At 43.9% G+C, this 15,388-nt stretch overlaps 2 protein-coding genes across 4 annotated transcripts in view; both read right to left on the bottom strand.

Annotated features, from left to right (window-relative positions):
* The window catches only part of si:dkey-28b4.8 (sarcoplasmic/endoplasmic reticulum calcium ATPase 2), a 23,908-nt gene extending 20,459 nt beyond the window's left edge, over window positions 1-3,449 (bottom strand). The window contains exons 1-2 of one of the 2 annotated variants that reach the window (XM_061244490.1): window positions 3,345-3,449; window positions 1,948-2,067 (exon numbers count right to left, since the gene is read on the bottom strand). In XM_061244490.1, coding sequence (XP_061100474.1) covers window positions 1,948-2,065 — 118 coding nt within the window. In that variant the 5' untranslated portion in view covers window positions 2,066-2,067; window positions 3,345-3,449. Of the gene's footprint in view, window positions 1-1,947; window positions 2,068-2,994 lie in introns of both variants that reach the window. The other variant, XM_061244489.1, reaches the window with a different exon arrangement.
* A 2,145-nt stretch (window positions 3,450-5,594) lies between these two features.
* pold4 (DNA polymerase delta 4, accessory subunit) lies at window positions 5,595-15,078 on the bottom strand. 2 transcript variants are annotated; one of them, XM_061245822.1, is made up of 5 exons: window positions 14,886-15,078; window positions 12,939-13,050; window positions 10,539-10,634; window positions 8,529-8,640; window positions 5,595-5,804 (listed from the first exon to the last, which is right to left on the bottom strand). In XM_061245822.1, exons 2-4 carry the CDS (start codon window positions 13,036-13,038, stop codon window positions 8,546-8,548), a joined length of 291 nt encoding a protein of 96 aa, XP_061101806.1. In that variant the 5' UTR covers window positions 13,039-13,050; window positions 14,886-15,078; the 3' UTR covers window positions 5,595-5,804; window positions 8,529-8,545. The 2 variants fall into 2 exon arrangements, with proteins under 2 accessions (XP_061101806.1, XP_061101807.1); XM_061245823.1 differs by lacking the exon at window positions 14,886-15,078 and adding an exon at window positions 13,624-13,783.
* Between the last annotated feature and the right edge of the window lie 310 nt (window positions 15,079-15,388).

Below are 15,388 nucleotides of genomic sequence, written 5' to 3'. Positions count from 1 at the left end.
CTTTCAGAAAAGATTAACCCCTTAAGTCTCACCCCATGACATGTTATTGAAGTGATGACTAAAAAAAGCATTCTAGCTAATGACATTTAATAACGTTAATGACGTTTAATAATGCTTCCAACGGTGTAAAAGTAGTTAGGCTTGCATAACACACAGAATTTCTTCACCTGCATAACGAAACTGCAGCATTTTCAACACACACAGAGTCTGCTGTGCTTTGGTAAAAACTGTTCTTGAGATGTTATGCCAGAAATATATTTTGCAATGCCCACGTCTAAATAGAGGACTTCCTTTAGAGCAGTTCAAAGGAATCTCTCATCTGAGTAAATATTTCTGAGGAAGACAGTGAAAACACTGTTGACAACACAATAAAGGGAATTTTCAGTGACGTGACCCCATTTTACATTGATGAGCATCTAATTATATTCTCTAAATATTGTATTATTATTCAGTATGCTCATAAATAAGTAGCCAGCCTGCTTTTGAATAATAAATAGCATGTGAAATTGTGCAATGTGTTTAACTTGTTGACAGGGGTTGGGTATTTGACAAAAGCTTAAATCATTGGACCTCAATTCATATATTAGTATACAAGATGGTATTATTGTGATTATTGTACTTATTTCTTATTATCTTCTCAACCTGTTGCTGTCTGAGGAGAGCTGCAAGGAGGGGGAGTTTGGGACAGGGAGGTGGGGGACGGTGACAGGTGGGGGGAAGTGCAAAACTTTTTTTCAGGATAAAAATTGTTGTATAGTTAAGTAAGCAAAATGCAGCATTTTACACCTTATAATAATATATAATAATATAATTTAGTTTCCATGTGTCATTTTGGAGTCTCCAAATGTCCTTTTTAGAAAACTGCCTAGACATAGATTAGAAAAAACAATGCAGAATGCTCATTTTTGGAGCTATTGTCCTCAAATTCGAAAGGGGATTAGTCCAGTGTTGTGACTTGGCTCCATTGCGTGTGCAAAGCTACAATAATCTGTATCCAGTCAAAAACAGAAAATATTTTCAGTGAGAAAAAAGCTTCCACTTTGAGCTTCTGTAACTTTCAGTACTATTTCTGACTCTTGGAAAACAAACCCCAAAGGGTTACCTTTCAGAAGAGACCAAGCTCATGCCTGTAGTCAAAAGGGTTCAAGAATAGTAACTATTTTATTTTGGGTATGTAATTTTAAGCTTGTGTCAAGAAAGGGGGTGATACTTAAGGGGTTAAATCACGGTCCTGACTCACTGTGTTTATTAAAGATCCCATGACACTCTTCGCAAAGAGTAGGGGGTTCCCTGGTGTCCTGGCTAAATTCCCAATGTGGCTCTCTCAACCCGCCACCTAATCATGCCCCAGGTTAATTGGCTAAGAATTGCTCTCTCCACCTCAGCTGATATGTACTGAGCGTCCTGGCACAAAATGGCTGCCATTGCATCACCCAGGTGGGTGCTACACATCGGTGGTGGGTGAGGCAAGTTTCCTCCTCATCACTGTAAATCGTTTTTTGAGTGTGATAAAAGCATTATATAAATGCTAAATGTGAGGAGCTATAATAACAATTATTATTATTCTTAGAATTATGATTATTCTTATTATCATCATCACTGTCATCGTCATGAAATTAGGACACAGAAATTGTTTTTGAAAATTATTTGGAAAACAAAACAGTTCAGTAATACTACTAGTACTACTACTACTACTAATAATAATAATAATAATAATAATAATAATAATAATAATAATAATAATAATAATAATAATAATAATAATAATGAAATCAGAACAGCAGATACATAAAATGGGTTTAAATTATTATTAATAACATGAGCTGGCCAGTGGCTGAGCAGTAGCGGGTGTGCGCGGACGCAGAAACACACGACTGCCCACAGATACGCGCGGGTCGTTGCGGCTATCAGGGACGGTGTTGGCGGGGCGATCTCCGGGCAGTTTACCGTTGGAGCCCCATTTCTCCCTCGCCTTCCTGAGCTGCTCGGTGCTCAGACCCGTGGACTCGTTCACGCAGAAAAAACCCAACACTTCCTCCACCGTTTTCGTGTGGGCATTGTCCATCCCTGGAGGAAGGGGGGAGGAGACAAGGGGGGGGGTTAGAGAGAGAGAGAGAGAGAGAGAGAGAGAGAGAGAGAGAGAGAGAGAGAGAGAGAGAGAGAGAGAGAGAGTAAGCGGCGGCTATCATACTGGCAGGCCACTGCAGTACCGCAAATGTAAACTAGCTGCCAAGATTCAACAGTGTTAAGAAAATTAATTAATTTGGATATCGTGTATTTAACTCCACCAAGGGCTGTTTCGCCGAGACCGTTCATCTCAGCTCTCGCTGCAGCGTAACACAAACACAGCAGCTATAGATGCACAGAATGAAAATCAATCACAGATGCAATTGATCATAGCCAGGTAGCTGAATTAATGAATAGGTCCCCGGGCGGAAACGCAAAAAATGTTTTGCCTGTGACATCTGAGACAGCACGTTTCGGTTGGAAGATAGACCAATGATCGCACATGCTGCTAGGACACTGGCTTTCAACATCACAGAAAGTGAGATTCATAAAGTAGTACTTATTTCACGAAGCCATCAAATGTGTGTGGTGTAATAGGCTATAAAGGCGTATTCAAATCGCGCATTAGTTAACAGTAACGCTAGGTTAATGCAAGCGTTTATTACAAGTCAATTAACATTATGCAACTCGAACATCTTAGCAAGCTAGCCTAGCCAGTCTCTCCGTTTCATTAGGAAAAAACACAAATGCAACACTGAGATTATTGCCAGCATTGGGAAATATATCCGCAATGTTAAATACCAGCAACGTTAATAGTAATGTAGCCTATACGGCAGTAACGTACTAGATACTCATATCGCTAGTGTCTCCGGACAATAAAGCAGTTATCGATCTGATATCCAGCTAGATACTCAATGCTGCTGATACAGCTAGCTGACGCCAGCTAAACTAGCTTGTGATAACAATCGCTAATGATAATTTACTTACCAGTGCAGTAAGTATTCCGTTACCTTGATAATCAATAGCTACACTAATTACGAAATAAAAATGTTAAAGCAACGACAGTGTTGTAGAAAATATAGGTAACGTTATATAGAAATATATAACAAAACGGTTTAATGAGCGACGTTTTACGGTATAGAATTAGCTAACGTTAAATCATCCCTTATTTCCCACGGTAACCTACATGGTCCATAATTTTTTTAAACACTGTCATACAATTACTGACATTGTTTGAGATAATTGTGATCTAATTACTACTGGGTAAAGGCGTATTTTTCTATGACTGTTGATAATTCCCTCGATGTCGTGCGCTTTAATCCACCGCTATCTCCTACCAACATAGCCGTCGCCACAGAATGACAGTTACGCCAGGCTTCAGACGCAGAAAACGAAGGTGGTGTGCTTGGGCCTATGAGAGGGCTGTCAATGGTTTTGACAGGTGTATTGACAAATCACAGTGTACGATACGCAAGAATCCCGCCTACTACAACCTTGGTGCAGGAGGGTGGAACCACGACCTTCCCCTTGGCACCGCACTTGACCAATCAGCATGCGGTGCGACAGTCGTTGTACGAAAGACTGACTTTGATATCTACCAATCTGACAATCGCTTGAATGACTGACTTTAATATTGACCAATCGCTGCTACGGAAATGTTGAAAGAGGCGGAACTATGTAGTAAAATGCAATGCGGAGATTTTATTTCAGTGTCCAATCTGTCACAAGAGGACGACGTCTGAGGGCTAATGACGTAATATTTCAACAAGACCACGAAGGTGGTTGAGGTCAGACAAGTACACGACACTGCCCTCTCAGGCTAATTTCTCCAACGCACAATTTATCAGACCCACCTTGGGGTTATTAACTTCAAACCGTAACCAGCGTGACGGAGGACCAGTGGCAGCCGTTGAGCAACAGCTGAGTCGTAGAAGCAAATAGTAAAGTTCAGTAAGATAGCCTGGGAGCACCTGTCATCCTCATCAAACATCACAGAGAGACCACATACACTGGTTTATGAGTAAGATCAGCTGGTTTATGAGTAAGATCAGCTGGTTTATGAGTAAGATCAGCTGGTTGAAATCTTGAGAGTGGACTGGAGTGAAGAGTTGCAGTCATGTTCCAACCCGACTTCATAGGGAATCTGTGAGTTAGGTATGACCCAATTAAAAAATCCATAAATACATGAAACATAAAATGAGTTTCTAATTTCTGCTGCACACCCAAGGCAATTAACACCCCCCCCCCCCCCCCCCCCCCCCCCCCCCGCCCCCCCGTCTTCATATTTAAATATTAAAATAAATCCTAAATGACCTGGCGCAAGAAGAAATTTTCGCCTTTTATATTTTTGTAGATTAATGAACATTTTAAATGCAAGAAAAGAGTTGCACAGGGTTTATAATGCCAGGCACACGCACACACACATACACACTCAGTCATGTATACACGCACATAAACACACACACACATACTCCTCACTCATGCATACACACACATAAACACACACACACTCATGCATACACGCACATAAACGCACACATATAAACACACACACACTCATGCATACACGCACATAAACGCACACACGCGTTCACACTCTCATCAGTCCTTATATTCTCAGGAATTTTGATCAAACTGCCTCCAGCACACCCCACATTCACTCTCTGACACACTTTCCCACTCTTCTTTTATAATTAACCTATTTTATAAAGCAAAATTTAAACCTCATTTTACCAATACCACAGAGAGGAGATTATAAGGACTGTCTAAATCAGACATAAGGACCCTAATGATGGTACAGATTACACACTCAGTGAGCACTTTATTAGGTATTTATGAGACTCATCAGGTCTTCTGCTGCTGTAGCCTATCCACTTAAGGGGTTTGAATCGTTGTGTGTTCAGAGATGCTGTTCTTCATAACACTGTTGTAATGCATTGGTATTTGTATTACTGTCCCCTTCCTGTCAGCTTCGACCAGTCAGGCCCTTCTCCTCTGACCTCTCTCTCATTAACTGTCTGCAGAACTGCTGCTCACTGGATGTTTTTTGTTTTTCTCTGCAAACTAGTGATTGTTGTGCATGAATGTCCAGTCAAAGTCACCGAGATCACATTTCTTCCCCATTCTGACATTTGGTCAGAGCAAAAGCTGAACCTCTTCAACAGTCCATGTCCGCATGCTTTAATGTATTTTGTTGCTGCCACATGATTGGCTGATTCAATATTTGCTTTAACAAGCTGGTGTACAGGTCTATCTAATAAAGTGATCAGTGAGTGCATATCTCGTACTGACTGGACACAACAGTACATTAACACTGCACAGAGCAGAGAGAGAGGGTTAATCCAGTACATTAACACTGCACTGAGAGAGAGGGTTAATCCTGTACATTAACACTGCACTGAGAGAGAGGGTTAATCCAGTACATTAACACTGCACTGAGAGAGAGGGTTATTACAGTACATTAACACTGCACTGAGAGAGAGGGTTAATGCAGTACATTAACACTGCACTGAGAGAGAGGGTTAATGCAGTACATTCACATGCTGACTGAGATGCTAAAATAATGTAGACAAAATACAAAGAGACACTTATTCTGTAAAAAAGCGTTTTATTAAAATGTAGTGTGAAAGGTTGCAGGTTACAGACGGCCGCCACACAGCGACACAGAGCCCCTCCCAGACACGGACCTGAAGCTGCAGTGAGACTCTAATAGCGCTCAGACAACATTCCTGAAACGCTCACACAGCGCTCCACTCCTCTTCCCCCTGTGTCCTCACAGCGGGTAGTCGTGCCACAAGCTGAAACACAGGAGATGCACAACTTCAGACCCACCAACAGCGCTCTGCATGATGTTCCAAACCGTTATCTGGCCTATGTCTCCAACTGCTTCTTATTTTTCAGCCTCATAATGGCTTCCTTCACTGTCCCTGGAACCACTTGAACACTCAAAAAACCTACTCTTGACCCCTCTGCCCTGAACAACTACCGGCCTGTCTCTCTTCTTCCCTTTCTCGCTAAAACCCTGGAACGGGCGGTCTGCTCCCAACTGTCCACTTATCTTCTCCACAACAATCTCCATGACCCCAACCAGTCTGGCTTCAAGAGTGGCCACTCCACTGAAACCGCCCTGCTCGCGGTCACTGAGGCACTCCACTCTGCTAAAGCAAAATCCCTCTCCTCTGTCCTCATCTTCCTCGACCTGTCAGCCGCCTTCGATACAGTCAACCATGAGATTCTGCTCTCATCGCTGTCTGGGATGGGTGTCACAGGTTCTGCACTCGCTTGGTTTTCCTCCTACCTCTCTGGTCGCTCCTACCAGGTGACTTGGAGGGGCGCAGTCTCCGACCCTCAACCCCTACGAACTGGAGTCCCGCAGGGCTCGGTTCTTGGGCCTCTCCTCTTCTCGCTATACACCATGTCTCTTGGTTCTGTTATCTCTTCCCACGGTTTCTCTTATCACTCCTACGCTGATGACACCCAACTCTTCATTTCCTTCCCCCCCGACACCCAAATCACCACACAGATCTCTGCCTGCTTGGCTGATATCTCTGCGTGGATGACTTCCCATCACCTGAAGCTCAACCTTGCCAAAACTGAGCTTCTCTACATCCCTGCCAAGTCCTCTCCGTCAATTGACCTCTCACTGACTGTGGAGGACTTTGTAGTTTCCTCCTCCCGTACGGCAAAGAATCTTGGGGTGACTCTTGATAACTGCCTCTCCCTGGCTCCACAAGTATCCTCCACTGCCAGAACCTGCAGGTTCTTTCTGTATAATATACGCCGCATCCGTCATCTCCTGACGGAGAAAGCCACCCAGCTCCTAGTCCAGGCGCTCGTCATTTCCCGCCTGGATTACTGCAACTCCCTCCTAGCCGGTCTCCCAGCGTGTGCCATCAAGCCCCTCCAGCTGGTCCAGAATGCTGCAGCCCGCCTGATCACCAGTCAGCCCAGGTCGGCTCATGTCACCCCGCTTCTCATTGGCCTCCACTGGCTTCCTATTGCCGCACGCATCCGATTCAAGGCCCTAGTGTTGGCATTTCAGGCTGCTAAGGGGACTGCCCCACATTACATACAATCCCTGATCACTCCCTACTCCCCAGCTAGACCACTCCGGTCTGCCAGCTCTGGTCGCCTTACGGTTCCCTCTCTACGGGCACCTGGCAGTCGAGCTGCACGTTCACGCCTGTTTTCCGTTCTGGTTCCTCAGTGGTGGAATGACTTGCCTACCACTGTCAGGACAGCAGAATCCCTCCCCCGATTTCGACGCAGACTCAAAACACACCTCTTCAAACTCTACCTTAGTCCTCCCTCCTGACTTACCCCGCCCCCCCTTCTGATACCCCCATCCCTGTCTAACCCCCCCCCCCCCAAAAAAAAAATGCACTTATGATGACGACTATATGTTTAGAACAGCAGTCCAGCTGTATTTTCCTAGTTCTGGATGTGATGCTTTGACCTGTGGTAGAACCTATGCACTTGTAAGTCGCTTTGGATTAAAAGCGTCTGCCAAATGACTAAAATGTAAATGTAAATGTAAACTTTGGTGCTCATGTCGACAAATTGCAATAAAAGGCAATCAAACACATATAACCAAGACTATATACTGAAAGCTCTCTTTCACCAGCAAAAAGGAAGTAATAGAATATACCAGACTGATCAGATGCAGCTTAGAAGGCAACTGTCCAAATACTTATATATAGTGTGTTCAATACCAGTGTGTGTTCCGTACCAGTGTGTGTAGTGTGTTCAGTAGCTGTGTGTCTCTGTGTGTGTTTAGTACCAGTGTGTATGTGTAGTGTATAGTGTGTTTAGTACCAGTGTGTGTGTAGTGTATAGTGTGTTTAGTACCAGTGTGTGTGTAATGTATAGTGTGTTTAGTACCAGTGTGTGTGTAGTGTATAGTGTGTTTAGTACCAGTGTGTGTGTAGTGTATAGTGTGTTCAGTACCAGTGTGTGTGTGTGTAGTGTAGTGTGTTTAGTACCAGTGTGTGTGTATAGTGTGTTCAGTACCTGTGTGTGTAGTGTATAGTGTGTTTAGTACCAGTGTGTGTGTAGTGTATAGTGTGTTTAGTACCAGTGTGTGTGTAGTGTATAGTGTGTTCAGTACCAGTGTGTGTGTGTAGTGTAGTGTGTTTAGTACCAGTGTGTAGTGTATAGTGTGTTCAGTAACTGTGTGTGTAGTGTATAGTGTGTTCAGTACGTGTGTGTGTGTGTGGTGTATAGTGTGTTCAGTACCAGTGTGTGTGTATAGTGTATAGTGTGTTTAGTACCAGTGTGTGTGTAGTGTATAGTGTGTTTAGTACCAGTGTGTGTGTAGTGTATAGTGTATAGCGTGTTCAGTACCAGTGTGTGTATGGTGTATAGCGTGTTCAGTACCAGTGTGTGTGTAGTGTATAGTGTATAGCGTGTTCAGTACCAGGGTGTGTTTAGTGTATAGTGTGTTCAGTACCAGTGTGTGTATAGTGTATAGCGTGTTCAATACCAGTGTGTGTGTAGTGTATAGTGTATAGTGTGTTCAGTACCAGTGTGTGAATTCTGTTTACCCTCCACTCCTCAGCAGCAGGTCTCTGATGGCCTGTGGGGGCTTCAGCCCGTGAAGCTCCGCCCTCTCCCAGCGCTGCATCCGGCTGATACCTGAGAGGGACACGCCCAGTTTAGACACGCCCTATTCCCACCTGAGACACGCCCAGTTTAGACACGCCCTATTCCCACCTGAGACACGCCCAGTTTAGACACGCCCTATTCCCACCTGAGACACGCCCAGTTTAGACACGCCCTATTCCCACCTGAGACACGCCCAGTTTAGACACACCCTATTCCCACCTGAGACACGCCCAGTTTAGACACGCCCTATTCCCACCTGAGACACGCCCAGTTTAGACACGCCCTATTCCCACCTGAGACACGCCCAGTTTAGACACGCCCTATTCCCACCTGAGACACGCCCAGTTTAGACACGCCCTGCTCCCACCTGAGACACACCCAGTTTAGACACGCCCTGCTCCCACCTGAGACACGCCCAGTTTAGACACGCCCTGTTCCCACCTGAGACACGCCCAGTTTGGACACGTCCTGTTCCCACCTGAGACACACCCAGTTTAGACATGCCCTATTCCCACCTGAGACATGCCCACCTGAGACACACCCTGTTCCCACCTGAGACACACCCAGTTTAGACACGCCCTATCCCCACCTGAGATACGCCCACCTGAGACACGCCCTATTCCCACCTGAGATACGCCCACCTGAGACACGCCCTATTCCCACCTGAGACACGCCCACCTGAGACACGCCCAGTTCCCACCTGAGACACGCCCACCTGAGACACGCCCTGTTCCCACCTGAGACACGCCCTGTTCCCACCTGAGACACGCCCTGTTCCCACCTGAGACACGCCCTGTTTACAGACACCAGCAGGACTGTAGGGACAGCTGATATTCATATTATGGAAATAAAATGGGGGTAAGCTCCACACAATGACTGCGGCGTATCACAGTGAGATATCCCCTGAAGGTCCGGACAGCAGATCTCACAGCACAGGGGTCTGCACTGCTGATCTGACACAGGCTCCGGGAGCCATGGCCACTGGACAGAGATGGAGCAGAAATACGCCATTACAGCACCATCTGGTGGCGAAGACATTACATTACATTACATGGCATTTAGCAGACGCTCTTATCCAGAGCAAGTGCAGATCAAACACAAGAACAAGTGTGAAGAGGACCTGAGAGGACAGTACAGTTCTGAGTCCTAGTGTAAACATACAGATAATCAGAACCCTTGAAGACGTGAAGAAGAAGTAACTAAAAGTTATTTTTTTGGGGGGGGTGGGGGAGGAGGAGAGAAGAGAGGTGATAAAAGGAGAGACTTAACTGGCACATTTACATTTACAATACAGAGAGAGACAGAGAGAGGAGAGGGCCCAGTGCAGGGCCCCTGTCTCCAGTCAGAGAGAGAGAGAGAGAGAAGGAGAGAGGGAGGAGAAGAGGAGAGGGAGAGGAGAAGAGGAGAGAGGGAGGAGAAGAGGAGAGAGAGGAGAAGAGGAGAGAGAGGAGGAGAGGGAGGAAAAGAGGAGAGAGAGGAGGAGAGAAGGAGAAGAGGAGAGAGAGGAGGAGAGGGGGCGGAGAAGAGAAGAGAGAGGAAGAGAGAGAGGAGGAGGAGAGAGAGAGGAGAAAGAGGAGGAGGAGAGAGAGAGGAGAGAGAGAGGAGAGGAGAGAGGAGGAGGAGAGAGGGAGAGGAGAGAGAGAGGAGGAGGAGAGCGAGAGAGGAGAGAGAGGAGAAGAGCGAGAGAGGAGAGAGAGAGGAGGAGAGCGAGAGAGGAGAGAGAGGAGGAGAGAGGAGAGAGAGAGGAGAGAGAGGAGGAGGAGAGAGAGGGAGAGAGAGAGAGAGGAGGAGAGGGAGAGAGGAGAGAGAGAGAGAGAGAGAGAGAAGAGAGAGAGAGAGAGAGAGAGAGAGAGAGAGAGAGCGAGAGAGGAGAGAGAGAGAGAGAGAGAGAGAGAGAGAGAGAGAGAGAGAGAGAGAGAGAGCAGTACCGCTGCAGGGCCCGTAGGTCCAGTCCAGATCAAACTGCTGCAGCTCCAGCAGGTCCTTCTGGCGCTGTGTCATGGGGCGGGGCTGGGGCTCGGGCTCTGATTGGCCCACAGTAACCAGACACACAGGAAGGATGAGGTCAGTTTACTGGTGTATGAATGTAGACATAAATAGAAAACATAAATATAATAAAATACATAGAGATAAACACAATAAAACAAGCATTTACAACATAGACATGTATATTTATGAACACATGCACATTATAATTTACTCTCTCTCTGTCTCTCTCACACATGCGCACACACATACACACACAGGTAAACTCACTAATTTACTCTCTCAATTCAATTCAAGTGGCTTTATTGGCATGACCATTCCTCTTACAGTGTTGCCAAAGCATTGTTGTATTAAAATAAAAAAATATATAATAACAACAGTAGCGATAATAAAATAATAATAATAATAATAATGACAGTGAAGACAAAACAATAACAACCAGCAGATAACAATGAACAACGGTGCTGGTTATAGGAACAGACAGATATGAACACACATAGGGTGGAGATCCAGTAGATTTGGAACTACACACTGTCCCTCGTATCATGGCAGAAACTGGGCCGCCAGAGGAGCTGTTTGCCCCTCTCCCAGTATTATAGTCAGTTTATCTGTGTTCCTTAATGAGTCTAAATCAGGTATTGTTTTTGAAAGTTTTTTGAAAAAGTGGGCTCTTTCTTTTGTGAATTTATCACAATGAAGGAGAAAGTGCATCTCTGTCTCAACCTCACCAGTCGTGCAGTGAACACAAATGCGTTGGTCTCTTGGCAGCCATGATTTTTTGTATCTGCCTGTCTCAATTGCTAGGCTGTGGTCACTGAGCCTGTATTTGGTAAGGATTTGCCTCTGTTTTGTATCTTTGACTGTGTAAAGATATTCCGCTAATTCATAATCTCTCTTTAGGTTGAAGTAGCATTCTAATTTGGATTGTGATTTGGTTTGGTTATTCCAATGTTCCAGATATGTTTTCTTACTTTGTTTCATAATTTGGGTAATTTTGGTTTGATTTTGGAAAGCAGTGTTGGTCTGAGAATCATGGGTTAGTGTGTTAGTTAACCTCAGAACCAACTGGCAAAGGGGACTGGTTTTAGGGCTGATCTCTTGGGTTTTGTATGCTTGAAACTTTATGGTGTTCTCAGCACTAGATTTTAGGTGGATCCAGAATTTTAAGGATCTTTTTTGTATGTTTAATGCCAATGGGAATCTAATTCTGCCCTGCATGCATTTGTGGGTGTTTTCCTTTGGATTCTGATAATGTTTCTAATAAATTCTGCATGCAGGGATTCAGTGGGATGTTTATCCCATCTAGTGTAGTCTAGCTTACTGAGTGGACCCCATACCTCGCATCCATATAATGCAATTGGCATTATGACACTGTCGAATATTTTGCACCAGATTTGAATTGGGATTTGTATTTTATGGAAATTCCTTTTGATGGCATAGAGAGCTCTACGAGCTTGATCTTTTAGTGCATTCACTGCAAGGTCAAAGCTTCCTGAGGCACTGAGTTTCAGGCCTAGATAATCATAACATAAAGAATGCTCTAGAGTGGTGTTTCCTAGAGTGAAATGGTGTCGGCATGCCTGTGATCTGGCTTTCTTTTGGAAGATCACAATCTTTGTTTTGCCCAAATTAACTGTCAGGGCCCAGTTCTGACAGAATTGCTCCAGCAGATCTAGATGCTGCTGTAGCCCTCGTTCAGAGGGCGAGAGCAGCAACAGGTCATCCGCAAAGAGCAGAAATTTAACTTCCGTATTGTTTAGGGGGAGTCCAGGAGCTGTAGATTGTTCCAATACCACTGCTAACTCATTGATGTAGATATTGAACAGAGTTGGACTCAAGGACTCTCACCCCACGCCGCTGAGTGAAGTATTGTTCTGCTGTTCTCAATTTTTACAGCATTTTTGTTGTCCATATACATAGATTGGATTAAATCATAGAATTTACCCCCTACACCGCTTTGCAAAATTTTATAAAATAATCCATCTCTCTTATGCACAGGTAAACATACTTATTAACTCTCTCTCACACATACACACACACAGACAGACAGACAGGTAAACACTAATTTACTCTTTCTCTATCTCTATCTCTCTCTCACACACACACACACACACATTAACCCTCTCTCTCACACACACACAAAGGTAAACATACTAATTTACTCACACGCACAGATAAACACACTAATTTACCTTATCGGTCTGTCTGTCTCTCTCTCTCTCTCTCTCACACACACACACACAGGTAAACACACTTGTTTACCCTCTCTCTCTTCTCTCTTCTCGCTCTCGCTCTCGCTCTCTCTCTCTCTCTCTCTCTCTCTCACACACACACACACACACCTTTCTCTGGTCCTGCAGGCTCCTTGTCCTCCTTCTGTTTTTTCTTAGCTCTCTTCACCACCTTAAAGGTGTCTGTGATCAGCCTGCGCTTGGGAGCCATGTCTACAACGCACTGCAGAAACACGAACAACCATAAAAACCTCTCCGTGTTTTATACAGTACCGTACCGTTTCAAATAAAACCATCAGAAAACATTCACTAGGCTACACCACCATCACCAAGTGTAGTACAGGCGGAATTAAAGCAAGGGAAGTTTAGTACAGACTAATGATATTTTAAAGCGTAACAGTCATAAGATACGTAACGGACTGTTAGGACAAACTGAGGTCCTTCGACACGGAGAACGCTCGGACATGTCCGAAAACGGGCGCTTAGCCACGGCTACACTGTATTGGCGCTGAATTGGCCAATCAATCTTCTAACGTAACTGAACTTAGAATTAATGTTGTAGTACTGGAAACAACCAGCCTTCTTCAGAATAAAAATATATTGCAAGCATGTGGTTTGATTTAGTTCAGTGTAAATGTATAATCGTGCAAGTTAACTACTATGGAAAAGCAACACCACAAGCCTGAGATCAAGAACTGAATGGTAAAGCAAAACTAGCGAAACACATCTAATGGAATTTGAACTGTAAGTTTGATCTGGAAAATCTATCTGCCAGACCTCTTGAATCCAAACATACCACTCTCTCTCTCGTAGCGATTCGTTCCTTCTTTCATGCATCAGTCGCCAACACAAAAAACTAGTCCGGACAAATCTAAACAGAACGGACTGTCGCCGTGACGTCAAGATTTAAAGCCAGAGTAAGCGTATTTCTTGCATTCTGTTTTATCCACTGGAGTTTTACCCGAATTACAGCATTTATTCACACATTTCCTGGATAGGCAATATTGTTACATATCGTTTAATTTGTTACAAATTATGTATGTGTATTACAATATTTCAAACGTCACAATTTATATGCTATATTGATCATAGTAGACCTAAATGTTATATTTTTATATTTATGCGTTGTAAATTTGATAACTAAAATGATCTATAAAAAAGAAAATATATTCTGATTTATTTTATTGTGCGGATGGTGTATACAGAATACCCTAATTTTATGATGTATAGATATATATTTTAAAAAAACCTTCCATAAAAATGATCAAATGACTGTTTACATTCGGTATTACGGTATCAGGAAGTTGTTTTCATGCAACGTGACGTCAAGGGCGCGACACACACAAACTAAGGGAGGAAAGAGGGGGTAGATTATCTTTGTGCGCACGATAGCCTACGTATCGTTGTCTTGGGTCGAATTTTGTTTCGTTATACAATCATTATGATAGAAAACTGATTAATAAACATGCTTTTAGTGGGATGAGGGCCCATGTGCTGAACGTTCCCCGGATCCACAATTTTAGCGATGTTAAAGCCAGAGCGCGAGGACATGAGGAAGGATAACTGACTTTCCCAAACTAGCTGGTTTAGCCAACTCAGCGAGGGCCATGGTTTACCACTTAACCATGATATACAGATAGGACTTCTTTATGAAAAATATATGAGCCGATCTTTTTCCGCTGTAAGGGTAGGCTAGTCAGGTTGCGGTCGGAGGATTTGAAATTGGCTGGCTATTCACAACTGCATGATAGATAGCAGAGTGAAGTGTGAAAGTATAGCTTATATTTAATGCGTTATTTTAATACAAATTAATAAACACATCTGAAACGTAATGAGGAAATGCACCACACTTCTATCACGGGCTTTACAAGCTACAGGGTGGGGCTGTGTCCTACGAAGGCGGCACGTCTTAACTATATTCTGATTAAATCAATAGTCTGCACTTCTATACTGTAGCTCTTTGTCAATTTAACACCACATCTACCGTCAGCCTGCTGCTAATATACCCCATTTATACTCATTTCATCTATCTAATATCGATACATTCACAGCTGTTACCTGCCCAGGCAGACTAATTTCCAGATCGCGGTAAATCCCGTATATTAAGGCTGTACATCCCGTTTATACCACAGGGAGGCATTGTTGTCTTCTGCATAACTGCGTATGCAATAAGAACACGACAGGATCCTTATCTGGGTGGGGCATTTCCATTTAAACCAAACGGCTCCATATTGCGTCTCTGCCCTGAAATAGGCAATACGTATGAATAATGATCTGTGACTTAAAAAAAATTATCATTCAAGTTTCACCACCAATGTCGTGTCTAGGAAATTCTAAGTCCAATCTCTAATTTGTTGAAAAACAACTTCACGAGGGAAAAGACACCACAGCAGCAAGCTCTTCAGGAAAATTAGCACAAGTGCACAAAGCCGGATCAATTCTGCAGAATTGAACCTCGATTGTTGGTTTCACACACATTTTATACACTTCTTTCAACATAACTCCTCCTAAAAAATACCAGCTGATCTCTGACACAACACAATGATTCATCATTGTGGCAA

Source organism: Conger conger, chromosome 6, assembly GCF_963514075.1.
Source record: "Conger conger chromosome 6, fConCon1.1, whole genome shotgun sequence".
Taxonomy (NCBI): domain Eukaryota; kingdom Metazoa; phylum Chordata; class Actinopteri; order Anguilliformes; family Congridae; genus Conger; species Conger conger.
The sequence above is the reverse complement of the archived record's forward strand: the minus strand, read 5'-3'. Positions and strand labels throughout refer to the sequence as shown.

Coding starts and splice junctions, on each gene's coding strand:
- pold4 (XM_061245822.1), bottom strand. CDS start 13,038: ATGGCTCCCAAGCGCAGGCTGATCACAGACACCTTTAAGGTGGTGAAG. Junction 10,635..12,938: donor GCCTGCAGGACCAGAGAAAG/GTGTGTGTGTGT, acceptor TGGGCCAATCAG/AGCCCGAGCCCCAGCCCCGC. Junction 8,641..10,538: donor GACCTACGGGCCCTGCAGCG/GTACTGCTCTCT, acceptor TGTCCCTCTCAG/GTATCAGCCGGATGCAGCGC.